At 44.5% G+C, this 22,826-nt stretch overlaps 1 protein-coding gene across 4 annotated transcripts in view; it reads right to left on the bottom strand.

Moving 5' to 3' along the window:
- The window catches only part of SYN1 (synapsin I), a 185,343-nt gene that overhangs the window by 99,900 nt on the left and 62,617 nt on the right, over positions 1-22,826 (bottom strand). For all 4 annotated transcript variants that reach the window (XM_040324370.1, XM_040324372.1, XM_040324371.1 and 1 more), the window contains exons 4-5: positions 5,001-5,157; positions 1,063-1,152 (exon numbers count right to left, since the gene is read on the bottom strand). In XM_040324370.1, the coding sequence (XP_040180304.1) occupies positions 1,063-1,152; positions 5,001-5,157 (247 nt within the window). The remainder of the gene's footprint in view (positions 1-1,062; positions 1,153-5,000; positions 5,158-22,826) is intronic.

Genomic DNA, 22,826 nt, shown 5'->3' with positions numbered 1-22,826 from the left:
AGACTAATTAGCAGATGAAATTTGATATGGATCTTTGTTTTAGAACTGCAAAGTACATGGTGATTCCCTAATATTTTCCTCAGATTTGAGTGATTCCATATTTTTTTTCCTCTGCTTGATCTGCCAAAACAGTTGCAATTGACTTCAGTTTTCTTTCTTTTTTATTTTTTTTAAGTGTTTCTTAAAGTCAGCAGGTTGGAATGTTAAATGAAAATAGTCGAGGCATGTCTGTGATTAGTTTTTTACCGACACAATTAAACAATTGAATGAACATTTTCCGAGAGTAGCGTTTGCATACTTTTTGCCAAGGGTTGTAGTTAGTGGTTGGGCTGCCTATCAGATAGAAAGCTCAACGCCAACTGCAGAACGCACAGCAGGCTGACAATGATGATGCTACCTGCATGACAAAAGCTTAGCACTGTCAGTCTGCAACAGGAACTGCTGTTATTGGCAAGATCTTTAGGTAAGATGTTTTGCAATAAATTGGTAAAATGATTTCCTAAGAAAATACAGTGGGGCATGATGCAAAAAAATAGGTGAAAAACAAAAAGATTTTTGGATTAGACATTCACTTTAACTTGGTATAATATCAACACCTTGAATACGTCTACTTTTTATTTTGGAACATACATTTTCATAGTAGGGAAAGTAATCCTGTCTATGGAAGAATCGGACATAAGTCTGGAGAACAATTTCTTCTGTCTCTATCTTTACTGGAAAGGACTGAAACTCTAACAGACCACATTGTAAAATAAATCTATCTCACTGAATCACGCAGAAAGTAAAATTGTGCCTAAATAAGGGATTCTATAGATAGCCATCTGTTTCAGATTAAGGGTTTTCCGTGGAAGGTTTCTAAATTTGTTCCATTACTCGTAACATCCTTCTGGAAGAGGGGGGGGGGGGGTAGCAGACAAAAACCTGATAGCATGCAATGTGTGCCGCTGTAGTGTGAGGTCAGTACAGGACAAGACTCTCAAACGAACAGGTACAAACTGGAACTAACTCCCCTAGGTAAAGCCAGACATTGTGGTAGACAAATTTCCATCATCACTCACTTACCATCTCTTTATGGTTGGGGTAAAATGTTTGCTCTATTAGAGGGAATTCCTCTGGACCCAGCTTCTTATGCAGGCGCACTAGATGGGAAAACTGAAATATTAACAGAAAAACAGTGAGATTGTTTATGCTATGAAGAGGAGAACAATACAAAAACATTCATGGCTAACTGGATATCAAAACAGACTATACAGTTATGTGTGAGTACACCAAATTGAATATGATGTTTCCACATACAGTATTTGAACAGGTAAACATTAAATCCTGGGTCACATAGTGCCTACAGATAAAGCCAATATTCTTAAACAAATGACACATAAAATGTACACTTTGTATTTATTTTCATCTAAATTAACAAAAAAAGGATTTGTCCCATAGAAAAAGTAAGCAAAATCCCACAACCCTATATTTACAACCACATCAAATCCATGAAATTGGAATCCAGTGTTCCTGATTAGGTGCCAGTGATTAGAACCTCCTTAGGGAGAGTGCAGGTGGATCCTGTATTATTCAAACCTCAGAAATATGGGGTGTGATGTTCTTTCTGCTATTGACACATGTAATGTCATCATTTCAATATCAATTGAGTTCTCCAATGCCCTCAGAAAGGTGTTATGCCTAGTAAACATGATAAGAAAATTGAATGAAAAATACAGCTGTCGGAGCAATCGTCCGATAATCTGATCATTGGTACACAGCTTTCGAGAGACGATCACGACAGTTCATGCAAAATTATCTGACGGGACAAGTACAATTTTTTTTTTTGTACAATAACAGAACGAACGCTTTAACCACTGGTACGTCGCTGCACTTCAAGTGGCTTTATCAGGATGATAACTGCAGTTGTTTTTTAGAGCCGGCCGTTGGTTCTCTTGTAAAATAAATCCTAGCAGCTAAGTCGCTGCTGGATTGCTTTTACAAGCAACGGGAAAAGATGTCCCCCTTTTGTCACCTTCTACGGCTTTCCCATGATCTCCCACCAACTGATCATAGAGGCAAACAGAGACTGGATCGACTCTGTTCACCTTTATGATATAGGGAAACTGGAAGCGATGAGCACATATCACTTCCGGTTTCCCCAGATGTAAAGGACGGCAGATGTAATAAGGTAAAGCATTTGATCACACTGATCTTGGTGTGATCAAATGCTTTTAAGGACAGAGGAGAGATCTGGGGTCTAGATCTCTCCATAAAGAGTACCTGTCACTATCTATTGCTATCACAGGGGATAAAAATAAAGGCGATAAAAAAAAAAACAATGTAAAGAGACAGTGTAAAAAAAAAAAAATGGTTTAAGAGAGATGGGAGAACAATATCCTGGTTGAGGTGAAAGGAAGAAACAACCTAGGCAAGAAAAGAGGACTTAGACCCCAAGACAACCTTGTCTCTGTGTAATACCAAAAGGGGTTATTTCCAAGTTATCAACTTAGAAACTAGCCTTGCATAGGTGATGGCAGTAAAGAAAGCAACCATGCGAGTGAGTAGATAGGGGAAGTTTAAAGGACAGTATCTGGAGAACTAAGAAATCAAGGCTGCAATTCCACTGGGGAATGTAAGGTTGAAAGTCTGGTGGCATTCGGCCTGTATTTACTGCAGTCGGTCTGGCTTCTGTCAAAGGTGCATGACCAAAAATGGTCTGCCGACAAGTTCCCAGGGGCCATCCCCCTGTCAAAAGACAATAGAACAGCAGGGGAGATCGCTGTACTAATGCTGGATAGTAAGTACAGTTGCTCCTCCTGAGCTGTCAGATTATTTTTTTCGTTCAGCACTGCTGGGTTGAATAAAAAGAAAACTACTAGCGTGTACTAGGCTTAAGAGGCAAGGTGTTTGACAGAAATTAGACACTTGAGGGTACTCAGTCCAGGCCTGACAAGAAAAAGAGACAGGATTCATTCTAGGAACTACATCCTGGGATGGAATTGCCTTGCCTCACACCATGAGAAATATGCTTTCCAGATGTAGAGGTTGACCATGTGAAAAGTCGATTTTCTAGTTCACAAGAGAGCAAGGATAATCTAATCAAATAGACACCTATCCCTCAGGACCTGGGCTTCAATCGCCAGGCTGTTAAAACCAGCGACCGAAGAGCAGGGTTGCAAAACATTCTGATGACTCTTAAGAGAACCCAGGTAGGTAACTAGGTAGGAGACAGCTTAGGCTCCAGGTCCAAATGTGTATGGACCAATTTAGTAATGAGCCTGCCTCCTCATGTTCCAAGTCAGAGGGATAGGATACTCTCTTTGTCATCCTTAGCTGACTGTGCAAAAGTTGCTGCAGCCACTGAGAAATCAGAAATGGACTCTAGAGCAGAGGGCATGAGATCACGTTTTCAGGCCTTCATTCAAAGCCAGTTAACAAGGCTGAAATTTTCCCCATAAACTCAGACAAAGTTGTTGAGAATTCCTCTCTGGACAAGACAGAGGAGAGAAGCACTTCTGAAGAAGTTAAAGGGGACTCCAAGGAGTGTTGCGACTTTAAATAAAGGACAGTGGTCTGGGCTATTGAATCCAGGTCCCTTTGAAGGAACATTGCAGGCCACCTGGGAGCTGCTAGTGGATCATAGGCTGTCACGACCCACAGACTGCTGCCCTTGCACTGATGATCAACCACTAAAGTATGCAAGTGAGGGTTTTTTACACAATGGGTATTCACAAATTATTAGTTGAGCAACAAGAGCTAAATGCAGTTTCTTACCTTGTAACTGTAAGGCAGCAGGGAGCCCATGGATGAATGATCTTGAGGATAGTAGCGATGGTGTGGCAAAGGAGATGGCAAGAAGTTGATGCTCGTGCACCCTAGGAAATGGCACATGCATGCACAGTATGGCGACAAGAAAGAGCCCCAGGCAGAATCAGAAGAGCCTATACTAAGCACCATATTTAAAAATAGAGCAGCACCCTTTTCCTCTACTGGCCCATGGCCTAAAATGTTGTGACCAGGGCTCCAGTGTTAGCCCCTGTGCAGATAAACTAGAGAATACTACCAAGCACCACACCAGGCTCTCTCAACAAAAAGACCCGCAGCAGTGATCTGGGAGATGCCCAGCAGCCCTTGGCAACACAGATGAGCTGGAAAGTGTCAGACAGGACCCAGGGGAAAAAGCCCCATCCAGACAGTATACTCACTAAGGAGGGTTAGGGGGACACCAGAGAGGTGCACTGTGGCCCTTGACCTGTAAAGCACTCTGTGGCTAACCCACATTGCAAGGAGAGCCCTCCAGCAGAGACCAGTGCTTGCAGGTCACATTACAGGCCAACAGGACAGTGAAGTCCATGGCTATGCTGAGGATCAGCCAATCCTGAAACCTGCAAATATTAGTCCTTCTAGCTCGGCAGTTATTGTAGAAGTTTGATATAAGAAAAAAGGATCTTGATAAAAGTATTAAAAGTCAAAAAAATGGGCTTGCTTTTCTCTGAGAGACAACGTCCATTCTCCTAGGACGCTCGCAAAAAACGAGCATGCGTGGAGTGGGAAGGGTTATGCTACACTGTTAATAAGCTTTGATTGCCAGTGTCCAATCTTCTCAAGGCACTGCAGCAGCATAATCCAATGTCTCAGAAATACTTCACCCTGTGTCCCATAATAAATGATAATGAATGTAATTACAGATTCTGCACAGAAAGAAGATGACACTTGATATGCTCATGCATTATCCTGGTCAATGACTCACTAAGCAGTAAACAAAAGAGGAGAATAACAGCCCCAGAAAAAAACCTTCAAAAAACATTCATCAATGGCAGCTGCCTTATTATCATGGTGGGTTCTTTGTTATATCTGTTGGTTGATTCTGGGAATCATCATGGGGATATCTCACAAGTGGAAGCCACAAAACCTATAAAATGTCTTGTGTATGTTTCAGGCAACTATGCATAACTAAAACATTTGTTTTGGCTGCTCATAAATACATTATTTTGCTATAGTAATCTGATGTCGACACTTACCACCCAGGGTTTGTCACAGAAGTTGTACACGGAATGTAGAGAATTGACGCTAGGCACTCCTGCATACTGTAGCCCAATCACCATGCTGCGGAAATCTCCATTGCGAGCCATGCTGAAGGCATGCTGACGAATCAGGACAAAGTCTGGTTTCAGTGATCTGTGGGGACAGATATCGGATTAGTCCTTACTGTGTAATAATTCGGTAAATTTGGCCCAGTGAAATTCATTAAATTGCAAGCAGAATTCACAGTGTTCTTTTTTTAAAGGGCAATTTCAAAAAAATGAATTAACTAATAATGCTATCCAACGACTACTGCAACTGTCAGAATATCTACCCAATTCATCTTAATCTAAGTACTGTTAATCCACACATCCCCTCACAGGGTCACTCAGAGTGAATTTCCCGAAGCCTATGCTGTGACCTAAAACATACTGGCCCAGATTCAAGAAGCTATTGCGCCCGCGCAACCATAGGTTGCGCGGCGCAATAGCTGTTTTGCTCCCGCGTAGCGAATGCCCCTGATTCAGGAACATCGCTACGCGGACTGCAGCCTAGGATATGACAGGCATAAGCCTCCTTATGCCTTCATATCTCAGGCTGCATTCTTGCATTGTCCGCTAGGGGGCGCGGCCATTGTGATCGGCGTATAGTATGCAAATTGCATACTACCACCGATTCACAAAAGTTGCGCGGGCCCTGCGCACGCAAGGTACGGAGTTTCCGTACGGCGACTTTAGCGCAAGGTTGCTCCTGCTAATAGCAGGGGCAGCCAATGCTAAAGTATAGCCGCCCTTCCCGCTCGTGAAATTTAAATTTCACGTCGTTTACGTAAGTGATTCGTGAATGGCGCTGGACGCCATTCACGTTCACTTAGAAGCAAATGACGTCCTTGCGACGTCATTTGCCGCAATGCACGTCGGGAAAGTTTCCCGACGGAGCATGCGCTGTTCGCTCGGCGCGGGAGTGCGCCTAATTTAAATGATTCCTGCCCCCGGCGGGATCATTTACATTAGGCGCCCTTACGCCGGGCTAATTAGCATAGCGCCCGGGCAATTTACGGAGCTACTGCTCCGTGAATCGCGGGCAAATCAAAATATTTGCGTGGGCGCAGAGCAAAAATGGTTGCCCTTTGCCCACGCAAATATTGCGCGGATCTACCTGAATCTGGCCCACTGAAGTTAATGGTTAATGGATCAGAACACCACAGCAAGAAAACAAGCATTTTTAATGTGCTTCTCTGGTGATGACTAGATTTCCCTAATTCCTCTCTGCTTCCTACTTCTCATTTAACAATCTTTCAAGGCAGGTTTTGAAACTGTTTCCTGATGAAGCTTATAATGCCGCGTACACACAATTCCGTCATGAAAAGTCTGATGTGAGCTTTTGGTCGCAAACTCCGACCGTGTGTAGGCTCCATCGAAATTTTTCTGTCGGAATTTCCGCCCAGAAAAATTTGAGAGCAAATTCCACCTGTTGCCTGGGCTTCCCCACATGTTGTCCCCTCCCGCAGTGCTGCTGGCTTCCCTCCTCTCCCCCTGGCTCCTGCAGGGGATGTTGCAGAATGTAGAGTGGGGGAAGGAGCTGGTAAATATGTTATTTACTGGTCACTTCCTTTTCTAAATGGACCCACTGTGTTGATAGCTGAAGCATAGTAAACTGTGTTTACTATGCTTCAGTTTGTGAATGAACAGGAAGCTGCTCAGCACAGAGCACTATCCCGTTCATTCACTGTCCATGTGTGTTTGAGCTTTGGGGTGCACACCCTAACACCATAGGCTGCGCACACCTATGCCCAAGACCTGAATTAACTAGACAACTAAAAAAAACAACAATGAACTAGCAAAAGCTCACTTGAAATGAGCCACATCAAAGTATCAAAAAGGGAGTCAGTCACAGAAGCACTTTATCCTCCTGAAGTTTTCTTACTCCTCTTGTGGATCACGGGAGTACTTTTGCACTCCTGTCACGCAGAGTCAATGTTTAGTGGGCTATTGGCCTATATTAGCTGACAGGGCAGAGCTGTGCCAGGCTTGGGAAGGATCACATAAATATGGTCAGGATCCACCCCACTGCCTGATTGACAGCTGCCTCTACCTTTCAGCAAGCAGTTGACAGCCAGAGCCAGCCCCCTCCACAGCCCAGGCAGTGAGAGTTAATAGACAGGTCTGTGGTATCCTTCAATAGGATTACTAAATAAGATAGGATTAATAAACAGAGAGGCAGCTGTCTTCCCCTAGTATCAGAATCTCCGTTATCTTCAGACAAAGCATAACTTAAAGCAATACTTTTTTTTTTTTTTTAGTGGAGAGGGATTAGAACACCTGTCAGATTTGTACTGTTGTCTATGACCCTGTTTTTTTTTTAAATTAAAATAACAAACATGCCTATATTTACTTGCTCTGTGCAATGCTTTTGCACAGAACAACCCCAAACCTCTTCTTCCATGGTCCCCCTGCTGGCACTCTAGGCCCCACCTCTTTGGTGGGTGCCCCCCAGGGAAAGACGCTTTCCATGGGGGCACCTGTGCGTGCTCGCTCCCCAGTCCCACTGCTGCTTCCATTGACAGCCCTCGCTCACGTGTCACAGCTTTTGATTGACAGGAGTGGGAGCCAATGGCTGTTGCTGATATCAATCAGTCCAATGAAAAGGGAGACATCGACAGAAGCTGCTGCGCTCGTGCAGATTGCTGAATCAGATCAGTCTCGGGTATAAAAAAAAACGGGGGCGCCCCCTTATTTCACCTTAACCACTTAAGACCCGGACCAATATGCAGGTTAAGGACCTTGCCCCTTTTTGGGATTCGGCACTGCGTCGCTTTAACTGACAATTGCGCGGTCGTGCGACGTGGCTCCCAAACAAAATTGGCGGCCTTTTTTCCCCACAAATAGAGCTTTCTATTGGTGGTATTTGATCGCCTCTGCGGTAAAACAAAAATAGAGCGACAATTTTGAAAACAATGCAATATTTTTTACTATAATAAATATCCCCAAAAAATATATAAAAAAAACATTATTTTTTCCTCAGTTTAGGCCGATACGTATTCTTCTACCTATTTTTGGTAAAAAAAAAACGCAATAAGCGTTTATCAATTGGTTTGCGCAACATTTATAGCGTTTATAAAATAGGGAATAGTTTTATGCCATTTTTAAATAATAATTATTAATGGCGGCGATCAGCGTTTTTTTCATGACTGCGACATTATGACTGACACATCGGACACTTTTGACACATTTTTGGGACCATTGTCATTTTCACAGCGAAGTGCTATAAAAATGCACTGATTATTGTGAAAATGACAATGGTAGTGAAGGGGTTAACCACTAGGGGGCACTGTAGGGGTTAAATGTGACCTCATGTGTGTTTCTAACTGTAGGGGGGCAGGGCTGGACGTGTAACGTCAGTGATCGTCGTTCCCTATATCAGGGAACAGACGATCGCTGACATTGCCACACAGAAGAACGGGGAAGGTGTGTTTACACTCACCTCTCCCCGTTCTTCAGCTCCTGTGACCCGATCGCGGGACACCCATGGCGATCAGATCCGTGGGCACGGTCACGGAGCTTCGGACCGGGTCGCGAGTGCTCCGCCGGCGGCGCACTCGCGACCCACGGCTGGGCTCTTAAAGGGGACATACATATACATCCCTGTGCCCAGCCGTGCCATTCTGCCGACGTATATATTGTCATGCGGCGGTCCTTAAGTGGTTAATAGAATCCATTAAGGGGAAAAACCTTAAAGAGGGGGTTCACCCTATAATTTTTTTTTTTCCCTAGCATTAAATTAAGCATAGTAGCGCGAGCTACAGTATGCCTTTATTTATTTTTTTTGCCCCGTACTCACTGTTTAATCCTATAGTGAAGATTCCGACTCCCCGCGGGGAATGGGCGTTCCTATCCAGAGATATGTAGCGCTACATATTTCTTCACCATTTCTATCCAATTTTTGTCACATTGCTTGTGTAGCTGCTCACTTTATATATTTTTAGATTAGCGCAGTTTTTCCCCCTTTTTTACAGTTCCTATCCAGAGGGAAGATGATTGACGGCCGGCTCTGGCGCGTCACGCTTCTCCGGAAATAGCCGAAATAGGACTTGGCTCTTCACGGCGCCTGCGCATAGTCTGTGCGCAGGCGCCGTATAGCGCCGTGAAGAGCCGAGACCTACTCCGGCTATCTTCGGGGAGCGGGACGTGCCATAACCGGCCGTCAATCACCTTCCCTCTGGATAGGAACGCCCATTCCCCGCGGGGAGTCGGAATCTTCACTATAGGATTAAGCAGTGAGTACGGGGCAAAAAAAATAAATAAAGGCATACTGTAGCTCGCGCTACTATGCTTAATTTAATGCTATAATGTTGTTACTGAGGGTGAACCACCATTTTTTACCAGGTACAGCTGCCGATGTACGTTTCGTTGGTTTACGTCTCGTAAACCAACGAAACATACGTCGGCGGCGGTACCTGGTCACGTGTCTGTCCACGCCATCTCCGGTGCTTGAGGAACCAGCAGGAGTCGGTGGAACGCACGCCGCCATCGAGGCTACAGCGTAGCGACACCGCACAGCATTTGATTATACGCCTGCAGCCCCAGTGCCGGGAGGCACATTTTAATGTAAGGAGCCATTTGGCATTTTTTATATCTATTTTTTACGAATAAAAGCAGTATTATGCTATGGGCTTTTCTTTATTCGTCCCTATATCTTACCTGATCTCCGGGAGTGAGGCTTTGAAAATTTCCAGTCAATCAAGCATGTGTGCAGGCACAATCCTGTGAACGCCATATTTGACTTTCTTTTTCACTAAAGAAGTCAAATATCTGTGGTAAGCGCAATTTATATCTGAGCACTTCGGGTGAAGATATTGTGTTTGAATGCATGGTGGAGGATTACTAATAGCACCTAAGCAAAAATACTTGGATCTGTCAAAACAAAACATATTGGCCTAAACTGATGAAGAAATTTGTTTTTTAAAATGTTTTTTGGATATTTATTATAGCAAAAAGTATAAAATATGTTTTTTTTTTTATTTTAAAATTGTGGCTCTTTTTTTTGTTTATAGCTCAAAAAATATAAACCTACAGACATGAGCAAATACCACCAAAAGAACACTCTACTTGTGGGGAATAAGGGATGTAAATTTTGTTTGGGTACAACGTCACCTGATCGTGCAATTGTAAGTTATAGGGACGCAGTGCTGTATCGCATAAAATGGCCTGGTCATTAAGAGGTCAAATCCTTCCCGGGGATGAAGTGGTTAAAGAAAGCCCCAAATCTTTTTATATATATATATATATAATACTGATTTCAGCAGTATAGTATTACTGAAAAACTACCAAACCAATTACATTGAAATTTTTATTTTTACCAGCCGTTTGGCATGACAGGTTCAAATCTGTTTGACTTCTAATGGCAATGTGAAGATTTAAATGAGGCTGAGCTTGTTTTGAAATCTTTGGCAAGCTAAGGGTCATACAGTCCAGACACACACATTATATATTATTAAAGCAATTTGCTCATTAAACATATTCTATGCCCTGCACCACCATGGAGTCATAAATGAGCAGTTACATTATTGTAGTACTATAAATTCTCCATAGGGAGGCACAGTGAGCCACCAACACAATAAAGCAGCAACACTGACATCCATATGAGCCATTATTAGAGCATTCAACATAATTCAGCAACATGCAGAGCCAAATTATGTTGGCATTCCTTCATTCAAATGTGTTTTTATCATGTGAATATTATGATAATGATATGTATACATGGCACTTGCTTGCTAAACCTGGAAAGCAATAATGCATGCTGGGTTCAGGCTGAAAACATACGGTTGAGTTTATTCCAAGGGACATGCCTGGCTGTGATCTGTTCTAGAACATGAATATGTCTTACACAGCTATATTATCTGTCCTTCCTGAAAATGAAGATGTTCTAAAAGGTGCACTTCTAACAAACGCATTGCTATAGTCCGTGGGGCAGATCCACAAAGGTATTACGCCGGCGTATCTCTTGATACGCCGCGTAATTTCAAATTTTGTGCGTCGTATCTTTGTTTTGTATCCACAAAACAAGATACGACGGCATCTCGGCTAGATCCGACAGGCGTACGTCTTAGTACGCCGTTGGATCTAAGCTGCAATTTTTCGGCAGCCGCTAGGTGGCGTTTCCGTCGAATTCCGCGTCGAGTATGCAAATTAGCTATTTACGGCAATCCAGGAAACGTCCGTCCGGCCGGCGCATTTTTTTACGTAGTTTGCGTTCGGCTTTTTCCGGCGTATAGTTAAAGCTGCTGTTATGAGGAGTACTCAATGTTAAGTATGGCCGTCATTCCCGCGTAGAAATGTTAAATTTTTACGTCGTTTGCGTAAGTCGTTCGCGAATAGGGATTTGCGTAGAATGACGTCACCGTCGGAAGCATTGGCTTGTTCCAGGTTAATTTCGAGCATGCACACTGGAAAAACCCCCACGAACGGCGCATGCGCAGTTAAAAAAAAAACGTTGTTTACATTGGGTCACGGCGTATTAACATAAAACACGCCCCCATTACATCCATTTGAATTCCGCGCCCTTACGCCACCAAAGATACACTACGCCGCCGTAACTTACGGCGCAAATTCTTTGAGGATTCCAAAAAAAAAAAAAAGTTACGGCGGCGTAGTGTATCTTAGATACGCTGCGCCCGGCAGGAGATTACGCGAAGGGGGCTTACATCTCAGAACAGTCCCCCCTGCAGAGGGCCAAATAGTACACTATCAATGGGCAATCGCTCAGGAACACTCCTACCACATACTCCTATCACCATGACCTACCCCTTGGCTGCTCGACCCCTCATTTCATTTGGCTCTTCTGTCTCCACATGCTACCAGTTTCCTTGTTTATTTAGGTGTGGCTGATGGTCTGTCAGCCTTTCTCACTCTTTCCTTCTTTCACGAAACACCACCTCCCACACAGTGGTCCTCTTCTTAGTCTTCTTTTACGAGCTGTATAGTATTTCTTTCGCCACTGACAGTCTCCAGTAACTCCGTGTAAGCGGAGAACAACATACCTGGACCGGTGAGGGGCTCCTCACCTGTCTCCGGAATACTTCTCACCTCACTGCCATCATCCCCTACCTCACGTAAGATACTACCCTCTCTCCCCCCTTACCCCACCTTACTATACTTCCATCACCCCCAGCCTTTCACACGTACATCGTATTCCCCTACTACTGCTTTATTCCCACAACTCCGCCCCCACTCTCAGACCCACCACAGCTCTCGAAACTTTCCCTTCTTGTGCTCTAGGGACCTATCTCTTCTGCACAGATGGCTCCGGCCCATGCCACTGGCGACAAATATCCCATCAAAATAATCTCCATCAACGCAAAAGGCCTAAATGTCCCTGAACGGCGCTCACAGCTTCTCCATTTTATGCACCGCAAGAAAGTGGATATAATCTTTGTACAAGAGACGCACTTTCGCACTGATGCAACGCCTAAGCTGCAAAATTACTACTATCATACGGCATTTCATGCCACCACCCCAACCTCCAAATCCAAAGGAGTCTCAATACTTTTAGCAAAAAACTGCCCTCTTCAACTTATACTGATTGATGAAGAGGGTCGTTATCTCTTCCTTAAGGGGTCACTTCTGGGTCGCAAGATTACCTTAGCTAACATCTATGCACCAAATTCTCACCAGGTCTCTTTCTTTCGCAATATCACTTCTACTCTTTCTGCCTTCCAAGAAGGCATGCTTATTCTAGGGGGCGACTTCAACATCCCCCTTGACCCGCTACATGATACATCCACGGGCACAACATCTCTTACGTACGCCGCTCTCAGATTCCTTAAAACTCAACTCCAGACACTACTGCTTCATGACACTTGGCGTACCCTGAATCCCACTGGCAAGGACTTCACTTTTTTCTCTGCCTCACATAACAAGTACTCCAGGATTGACTACTTCTTCTTAACACAAAGTGATCTCCCGGTTTTACACCACACCTTCATTGACCCCATGTTTCTCTCCGACCACCACCCTATCTCAATGACGCTGGCGCTCCCTGAACAGCGACCCCCCTCACACTCTTGGAGGCTATGACCCCTCTCTGCTCACTGATCCTTTGATTGCGGCAGACATCGAGCTCCGCATCAAACAATACTTTGATGAAAATAACTCAGCTGACACCTCCTCCCTTATCACCTGGGAGGCCCACAAATGTGTAATCCGGGGGGTTTTGATGGTTGCAGCAGCTAAACGGAAGGGTGAACAACGTAGGTGCTTCTCGGAGCTCACCGGCCGAATACACCGGCTAGAAAGGGCGCACAAATGCTCCCAGGCCTTGACCATTCTCCAATCCCTACAGCTTGCTAGAACAAAACTGTTAGAATTACTAGGCAAACAAATTAAATGTAAATATGTCCTCTCCCACAGAGTCTTCTACGAGTTTGGTAATAAAGCGGGGCGACTATTGGCCAGAGCCTTACAGGCCAAGAAAGCTTCCACGACGGATCATTCCTTAACTGACTCAAAGGGCCAAAAAATTTCCTCATCCCCTGACATAGCTAAACAATTTGTGGCGTATTACTCAAAATTATACAACCTCCACCCCACAGATTCACCCTTAGACTCGCCTTCCAGGAAAAAAGCCATATCGGACTTCCTGACCCAATACTGCCCCACGCCCATTTCGGACTCTTTAGCTAAGGACCTAGACTCCCCCCTGAATGACGCTGAAGCAATGACCGCGCTGAAACAAATGAAACCAGGGAGCCCAGGCCCTGGTGGACTGACGGTCGGATACTAAAGGTCTTACTCTCACCTTCTCGTCCCGTTTTTCAATTCCTTCGCCTCCCCTAGTGCCCCCCTCCCCCCCGAGACCCCCCCGAGACCTGCTTGCGGCTCATAAAAAAGTAATACCGAAACCGCGTAAGGATCCCGCCATGGTCACAAATTATAGACCCATCTCCTTGTTAAATGTGGACCTCAAGTGGTATGCTAAAATGCTTGCGAACCGACTCCTCCCCCTGTCGCCCCGACTAATAGACCTAGACCAGGATGGCTTTATCTCTGGCAGGAAAGCTAGGGATAACACCCTCAAAGCTATCTCCGTTCACCATTGGCTTACATCGACTCGACAACGCGGATTCCTACTTTCCCTTGACGCAGAGAAGGCATTCGATAGAGTGGCCTGGGATTACATGGCCGAGACGCTGACTTTCTTAGGTCTCCCCCAGCGCATGCTTCACTTTATTCTCCCACTCTACGCCAACCCCACAGCTAGAGTACGAGTTAACGGCCACCTATCGGATGCCTTCTCTATCTCCGATGGTACTCGTCAGGGCTGCCCTCTTTCCCCACTCATCTTTGTCCTAACGCTTGAACCACTCTTACGATGCCTCCGAGCCAACCCAAATATCAAGGGAATAGACATCGACCAACGCAATTATAAAGTGGCGGCCTTCGCCGACGACATTTTACTCTTCCTGACGGAGCCTATCACGACTTTACCGAATCTGCTCGCGGATCTTAAAACTTTAAATTATTTAACTAATTTGCAAAAACATTTTTCAAAATCCAACGCCCTCAATGTCACTCTCCCCCCTGACGATTGTACACAATGCCAGGCTAATTTTCCGTTCAAATGGAACTCACTTATCTATCTGGGAATTCAACTCCCCTCCTCCCTATCAAACCTATACTCCGCTAACTACCTCCCACTGATACAACACATTCAGAAAGATCTCTAGGGCTGGTCTACAGGACTATTCTCGTGGTTCGGTAGGGTAGCTGCTATCAAAATGAACGTATTGCCCAGACTTCTTTACCTGTTTCAAACAGTCCCGATCAAACTCCCACCGGCCTTCTTTTCAACGTACCGAAGGGCATGTACGGATTTTATTTGGGGTGGACTCCGACCTCAGATAAGCTATGCCAAACTCACCGTCCCCAAGTTGAAAGGAGGCATAGGCCTCCCGGATCTCCACAAAAATCATCAAGCCTGCCACCTATCTAGAATTATTGATTGGAATGTCCACCACAACTCTAAAGCTTTGGTGCGACCCACTTGCCCAAACCCCATGGATCACGCGGACCCTTATCCCCCCCTCATGTAAAGCTCACCCTCTTATCCTCCCAACATTAACAACTTTTAGAACGACTTGCTCTACGTATCAAGTCTCCTCCATACTAGGCCCAATGACCCCACTTAAACACAACCCAGACTTTGCCCCAGGTCTCTCTTCCTACTTTCTGTCTGATGCTTGGCCTCATACTCACATGCGTGCGGATCACTTCTTTGAAAACGATCGTCTACTCTCTTACAAAAATTTAAAATCTAAAATGGGGAACAGATCGTTCCCGTTTTGGACGTACGTCCAAATCAGACACTTTTTTGACAAACCTCGCCCAAAGCCGGCATGGTCCCGCCAACTCACCCCCTTTGAGATGTTATTTGCGGATTCTAAACCTCTGAACCACCTAATTTCCTCTACGTATAAGTTACTATTCCCAGACTGCAGACCGAAAGATAACTGGGCCAGCCGAAAATGGGAAACAGATCTCTCCATAGACCTAACAGACCAGAACTGGGAGGCCATATACTCTTGCATACATAAGGGGACAGTGAATGTACACACACAGGAAAACGCTTTTAAAATATTTTCAAGATGGTATAGGACCCCCCTAAGGCTACACACCATCTGCCCCTCTGTCTCCCCACTATGTTGGAGATGTGGAGCTGAGATGGGCTCGCTACTACACATTTGGTGGTCATGCTCTAAATTGCAATCGTTTTGGACTGAGGTTCACAAATCATGTATCAACCTATACCATGGACTTCTCACCAGCGCAGTTTCTACTTCACCACTCCAACATACCCCAGAAGATCTATGCACGTTCCCTAGCTATGCACATGATCAACGCAGCAAAGCTCTGTATCCCCGCAAAATGGAGATCCCCGGAGCCACCGACTACAGCTGAATGGTTCAGACGTATACATCAAATTGCAGACATGGAGAACCTAATTCACCAGGCGCATGACACACTTTACGGCTGAGTATAAGACGGCGGTATCTTAACAGACTTCCGAGAGCTGTGGTGGGAACCCAGGGATTTCCCACTTCTGACTATTATCCCCCCCTCTGGATTACCCCCTCCTCCCCCCCTTCCCACGTCAACCCCCGTATCTGTACAAGACTGCACATAACACTCCCTCTAAGGCTCTCTTTTGAACTATTACACCTTCACCCCCTTCTGACCCCTCCCATACACGATTCGTTAGCTCCCCACCCTTCTACTAGATATGCATCCCCCTTCTACATTATTAGACGAGTTCTCTACATTGTTTCTGATTTTACTCTGGCATAACTTGGTAATCGGACGACCTCAAAGTCGTCCCCTCCTGTTTCACTCGGCCTATGACACGTTACTTAACACGTGGGCATTCATTCTGAAATATGGACTTCATATGTTATTACGAAAGTTTCTACTGCTTACTGTTTATATGTCTCCCGTTATATAGCGGCTGTGTCCGCGACCTTGCATTTCATGTTCTATTGTCACTACGTTATACTTTCTGTATTATTATCTATCTTTTCAATAAAATATATTGAAACAAAAACAAAAAACACCTCGCTCTTTCCCATATCCCCTTATTAACTTCTTTCTTTCCTCTCTTTCTCTACATATTTTCCCCGATTGCTCTAGTTTAAAATATTTCATTTTTCCAATAATCTCATCCTTTTTATGTTAGGTTTTCCTCAGACTACAATAACTCTTTGAAAAATGCTGTGAGAGCTGGAATCTAGGCTTTTGCCCATTAGGCCAACACCTCATAGCTGCATGCTTTCATTATCTAGATATTTTGGAGATCATCACATCACATGGACTGTTAACTCATTGGTATTCTGTCAGAACTATTATTTTCCTTTTCTATTGTTAGGTCCATTATTTTTGGCCATATCTATAATGACCAACTTTTTTAAGGTTGCTGGCTGCCTGACCTTGTGTTTTCGCGTGTGTGAAAACCATAACACAAGTGCTTTACTGTATTGTACCCATGGAAAAATTTTCTAATAAAAATTAAATTTAAAATAAATATGTTACAGTGCTGGCTTTCCTAGTAAAAGGAGAGCCATTCAGATGCTGTGCAAATAGCAGTGGATAGGACTAATTTGGAGTAGAATGTGGGTGAATGCAAACAACCCAATTAACTAAGTAACTAAATCAGTGTGTGTCTACCCAATGCTAGGCAATCCAAACCTTTATTTTACTGCCATACCTGCACAATAAAATCTGACTAATTGCTCTTGCCTCTTTCTTTCACTCCAGTTTTTATATCTCATCGTCAGCATAATTTATTTCTAGCACAGCGTAAAATGTCTTTTATTTATCTCCTGATGTCAATAAACATAGCAATAGCTGGCAATCATCCCAGGAGACTGCTGTAATTTAAACACCTCAAGAATTAACAGGATTAAAACAAATTACGATTCATATTATCTTGATGTAGAGATTTGAGTTGATCAGCACTTGATTTTATTTCATGTAATCGGAGAAAAGCACCAAGGACATAAACAGATTAGTTGTTTAGAAACCAACCAGGCATAGAATGCATTAAATCCATGAGCTCTAAATAATAAGAGATCAAATGCAGCACTGAACAAGCCAAACTCATGACAGGAGACCGATACGATCACGCCAGCAATCCGTTCCGGACCAGGTGTGTTAGATATGGTCCTCCTGCCTCCATATATGGGTGTCAAGGTACACATTTACATTCGTCTGTATTCCTCACACCAGCAGTGTAATAAGGGTTCATAAGTCGGAAAAGAGAAAAATCATGCAGTAGAAGGAGATGGTTTGTTTATTCATAAAAATATTACACTTACAAGATAGAAGTTAAAATTGAACAGAGAGGCATATGAATCCAGCAATCAAAAACGTAGTGATGTCAAAGCTCCTGTGTTACCCGGCGCGTTTCCCCGTAACAGGCATCATCTGGGGTTGATCTTGCATTACACTGCTGGAGTGAGGAATACAGCCAAATGTAATTGTGTACCTTGACACCCATGTATGGAGGCTGGATGACCATATCTGGTCCAGGACGGATTGCTGGCGTGATCGTATTGGTTTTCTGTGAGGAGTTTGGCTTGTTCAGTGCTGCATTTGATCTCCTATTATTTAGAGATCATGGATTTCTGGTAAGAGGTTATGTTTTATTCACTACACGTGTGGACTACAATATCACATTGTTTTGGACTTTATTAAGTGTCTCACCAACACTTATATGTTTTTTTTTTTTCTGATGGCATTTTGATCATATTTGCACCCATTCATTCACCATTTTTATAATTGTTCAGTTTTCACTTATTTTTTATCACCTTCATTTGTGTGTTGGGAGACAGTCTTGTATTATATTACCATTTACATTTTGTCTTTATTCTGACATTGCAAGTGCCGCAGTCTACTTTATATATTTACACCTTTTTTCTAAGCGCAAGGTTTATTTGAATTTAATAGAATGCATGAAAGAGAGCATTATCAGGGTCATTTGGTGTAGCATTGACTAAGGCCTCGCAGGGTGAAAAAACAAAACAAAAAAAACACAGATGTAATTGGAAAGGGTTATTTTTGATGATCAGGCTGTTTATAAACTACTAGGGGATGATTAACGAGTGACTAGTCATGTTTAAGGTAAACACATTCTTTGTAAAAGAAAAACAAGGGAACATGTTCATTCGATTGCCTGAACCCCTACACCTTGGTTCCCCTCTGCCCTGTTCAGGGCAGGACTGGTCTACTGGGATACATTTCCCGGTAGGCTGCCTGCCCTGGGGCCGCTTTAATCTTTGCTGTGGCTGCAGCACTCCTCCTGCCTACTTATAACACACAGCGGGAGACCGCTGTGTCACAGAGCTCAGTGTTAAATGTTCGGCCGAGCTATGACAAAAGTCCCGCCCTCCTCCTAGACAAGCTTGTGGTATAGATGCAATGTTCTGTCTATCACACGAGCTGGTACAGCAGAAGGGTGGGATTTTTGTCATAGTGCGGCCGAACATTTAACACTGAGCTCTGTGACACAGCGTGAGCAGGAGATGCCCGCTGTGCGTAATGCACACACTGACTGGTGAGGCTACATTGTTTGGCACAGTAAGGCTGCAATGATGGTTCTGACATCTTGATATCTCCTGTAATATGCCCACAGCCTCTAACCATCTCTTGTATGATGTTCGCAACCTCTGACCATCTCTTGTCTTATATCATGTCTGCAGTCTCTGAGGGAGTCTTGAGGAGTCAAGAATGGAAGTACCAGCGGGATGGGGGTCATGGGAAAAGTCAGACATGTTTGGACTGTGGTGAGGAAAACCAGAATCACCAAGCTGGAGCCAACTGAATGATCCCTGCAAGGTGCACCTAAGAGGAGGTCAGTGACAGTGCCGTCAGGCCAGTCTGAGGGGGAGTCATCGATGTAAGGGGGAGTAAATACAATAATTTAAGGGGGCACCGATATAAAGGTTTCCCCCCTTACCTTAGTGTCTTCTTTCTGTGGAAGGTAGTCTCAAAAAAAAAAAATAAACACCTTTGAATCAGAACTCCTGGGATATTGATCTGGTAAGTTAAGTAGCAGAGGGGGGGGGGGGGGGTATACAGAGGGGGTTGTTAATCAGTTTCAGCTGCTTTGCTGTCAATTGAAATTAACAACAGATGCACTAGATGGGCAACAATGAGATGACCTCCAAAACAGGAATGGTTTTTCAGGTCTGTATTTTTTTTTCCCTACTCATCTTTTCTGTTTTTCACTAGTTTTGCATTTGGCTAGGGTCAGTGTCACTACTGGTAGCACAAGGCGATACTTGGACCCTATAAAGGTTGTACAGGCAGTCCAACAACTGCCCTTTTCAGCGCTCCTTATTGTATAGACCATTCATAGGTAGGGGCAGTAACTTTTGTTTGTTGTATTTATGTAATTGTGGTCAGGCAGCGCACTGGCACCTTTGCTTCCATGTGCTGGGTGTTTAGTGTGCTCCTGCCCCTTTAATGAGGGTTGGGCTACCTCCAGTCACCTGCCCCTTATCTATCCATCAGCAGTCATGTGCTCCTACTGAGGAGACTTAAAATGCAATGTTATAGTTAGGACTGCAGTATACAGAGAGCCTTGACAGGGCCTGCAGCTTACACATGCATTTGCAAATGTGTGCAACTAAACCTCTGTTTTTATTGCACACTGTTAGACAGGTGAATTTGGTTGGTTGCTGATTGGTCGGTAAGTTTGAGCCTGGATATTCCATGTTTTTGTATGTATATGCGCCCTTTCCAGCGCTCATTATTGTATAGACCAGTCATAGGTAGGGGCAGTGACTTTTGTTTGTTGTATTTATGTCATTGTGGTCAGGCAGCGCACTGACACCTTTGCTCCCATGTGCTGGGTGTTTAGTGTGCTCCTGCCCCTTTAATGAGGGCTGGGCTACCTCCAGTCACCTGCCACTTATGTATCCATCAGCAGTCATGTGCTCCTACTGAGGAGACTTAAAATGCAATGTTATAGTTTGGACTGCAGTATACAGAGAGCCTTGACAGGGCCTGCAGCTTACACATGCATTTGCAAATGTGTGCAACTAAACCTCTGTTTTTATTGCACACTGTTAGACAGGTGAATTTGGTTGGTTGCTGATTGGTCGGTAAGTTTGAGCCTGGATATTCCATGTTTTTGTATGTATATGTGCCCTTTCCAGCGCTCATTATTGTATAGACCAGTCATAGGTAGGGGCAGTGACTTTTGTTTGTTGTATTTATGTCATTGTGGTCAGGCAGCGCACTGACACCTTTGCTCCCATGTGCTGGGTGTTTAGTGTGCTCCTGCCCCTTTAATGAGGGCTGGGCTACCTCCAGTCACCTGCCACTTATGTATCCATCAGCAGTCATGTGCTCCTACTGAGGAGACTTAAAATGCAATGTTATAGTTTGGACTGCAGTATACAGAGAGCCTTGACGGGGCCTGCAGCTTACACATGCATTTGCAAATGCGTGCAACTAAACCTCTGTGTGATACATTTGCCTCTGCTCCCTGCTAGCCAGGTTATTGATGTGCTAATGTCCCCTCACTATTTCTAAAGGTTAATTGATCTATTGTGTTGTGTGAAGGAGAGCTGGGTTTAAGTGGCTTGTGTTAATTATTCTGATTGCTTCATTGTGGTAATTATCTCTCTATATGCGGGGTCGAGCGGTCTGGTTGATGTATTCAGTACAGCTAGTGCTCAGCGTCATTGATGTCATTGTCTAAAGAAAATGTGTTTCAGCATCGGCCCCGTCGTGTCTACCTATAATCTGTATGGAAGCCCCAGTGTGAGGGGGGCGGAGATTTGTCATTGTAACAGTTTTGGAAATGACATATAAGCTGTGTGTTATAACATTAAAGTCTGTGTTGTTCAAGCAGTAAGCTGGTCTCATGTGTGGCTTTCTGGGCGATTCCAGGGATATCCCTCCTCGTGGAATATTGGGGTGATTTTCGTTATGGGAAGAAGGGAACGTTGACGGGGATATCATACCGATACCGTCACAATTGGTTGGTAGCAGTGGGATTTTTCCCTTCTATTCCCCTTCACACCCGGATTCCAAGCAGACACTGGAAGAACTACTGGAAGTTCGTGGAAGGATTGCTAGCAACAAAACCAAGCGGGTCATCATAGCAGAATCAATGGAGCTAGACCAGGAGGACGGGATTGCAGCAACGCCAGCAGTACAAGAGATGGAGACACCAGTGATTCAGGAGGAGGAATCGCCAGCCAACAAGCTAATGAGAGAGAAGCTAGCGTGGTTCGGCCCGAACCCAACGCCAGATGTGGTACTGAAAGTGATGGACATGTTAGTAAACGCAGAGCTACAGAAGGATAAACAAATAAGAGACGCAGAGCTACAGAAGGATAAACAAATAAGAGACGCAGAGCTACAGGAGGATAAACAAATAAGGGACGCAGAACTACAGAAGGATAAACAAATAAGGGACGCAGAACTACAGAAGGATAAACAAATAAGGGACGCAGAGCTACAGTTAAAACTGGCAGCAGTCCAACAAGCAGCCGCACCTTCTACGAACAGTGAGTACAGCACAGCAGACGCAAGGAAGATTCCGTTTAGCGCTTTTAAAGCTTTTGATGAAAAGGACTGTGAGATTGATAACTTCCTGGCGGATTTTGAGCGACAATGTAACCTGCACCGAATAGCTAGAGGAGAGTGGGTTTCAATATTGTCAGGCAAACTGTCAGGCAAAGCTTCTGATGCTTTCCGGACCGTGCCAGATCAGGATATCCATAGCTACGCCCGGGTTAAAGAAGTGCTCCTGGCTCGTTATGCAGTAACCCCAGAGTCCCACCGACAGAAGTTCAGGGACTCACGCAAAACCACGAAAGACTCTTATGCGGAATGGGCATGCCAATTGTCCCGGTCGGCCTCTAACTGGGCTAACAGCAGCCAGGCCACCACCGCAGAGGACATTTTGCAACTAATGCTCCTGGAGCAATTTTACAATCACATCCAGACGGACGTCAAGGATTGGGTGAGAGATCGCAGGCCCATGACTCTACCAGAGGCCGCGAAGTTGGCGGATGAATATGCAGATACTCGCAAGATGAACCAGGTCACACCACAGGAACAACCTCCACCACAAACGGTGCCCTCACACCCACCAACCGCTAGATACCAACCTCCTAACAGACCGGTGACATCTAGCCCTCGCTATCATCGCCAGGAGGGCAACGAACAACGCTGCTTCCGGTGCAAACAGCGGGGTCACTTCAAGCAGAATTGCCCCATGAATGACAACACCAGGTCAAATTGGTCTCAACCTGGGTA

Source organism: Rana temporaria, chromosome 9, assembly GCF_905171775.1.
Source record: "Rana temporaria chromosome 9, aRanTem1.1, whole genome shotgun sequence".
Lineage (NCBI taxonomy): Eukaryota > Metazoa > Chordata > Amphibia > Anura > Ranidae > Rana > Rana temporaria.
Note: the sequence above shows the minus strand (reverse complement) of the source record. Positions and strands in the feature narration are given on the sequence as shown.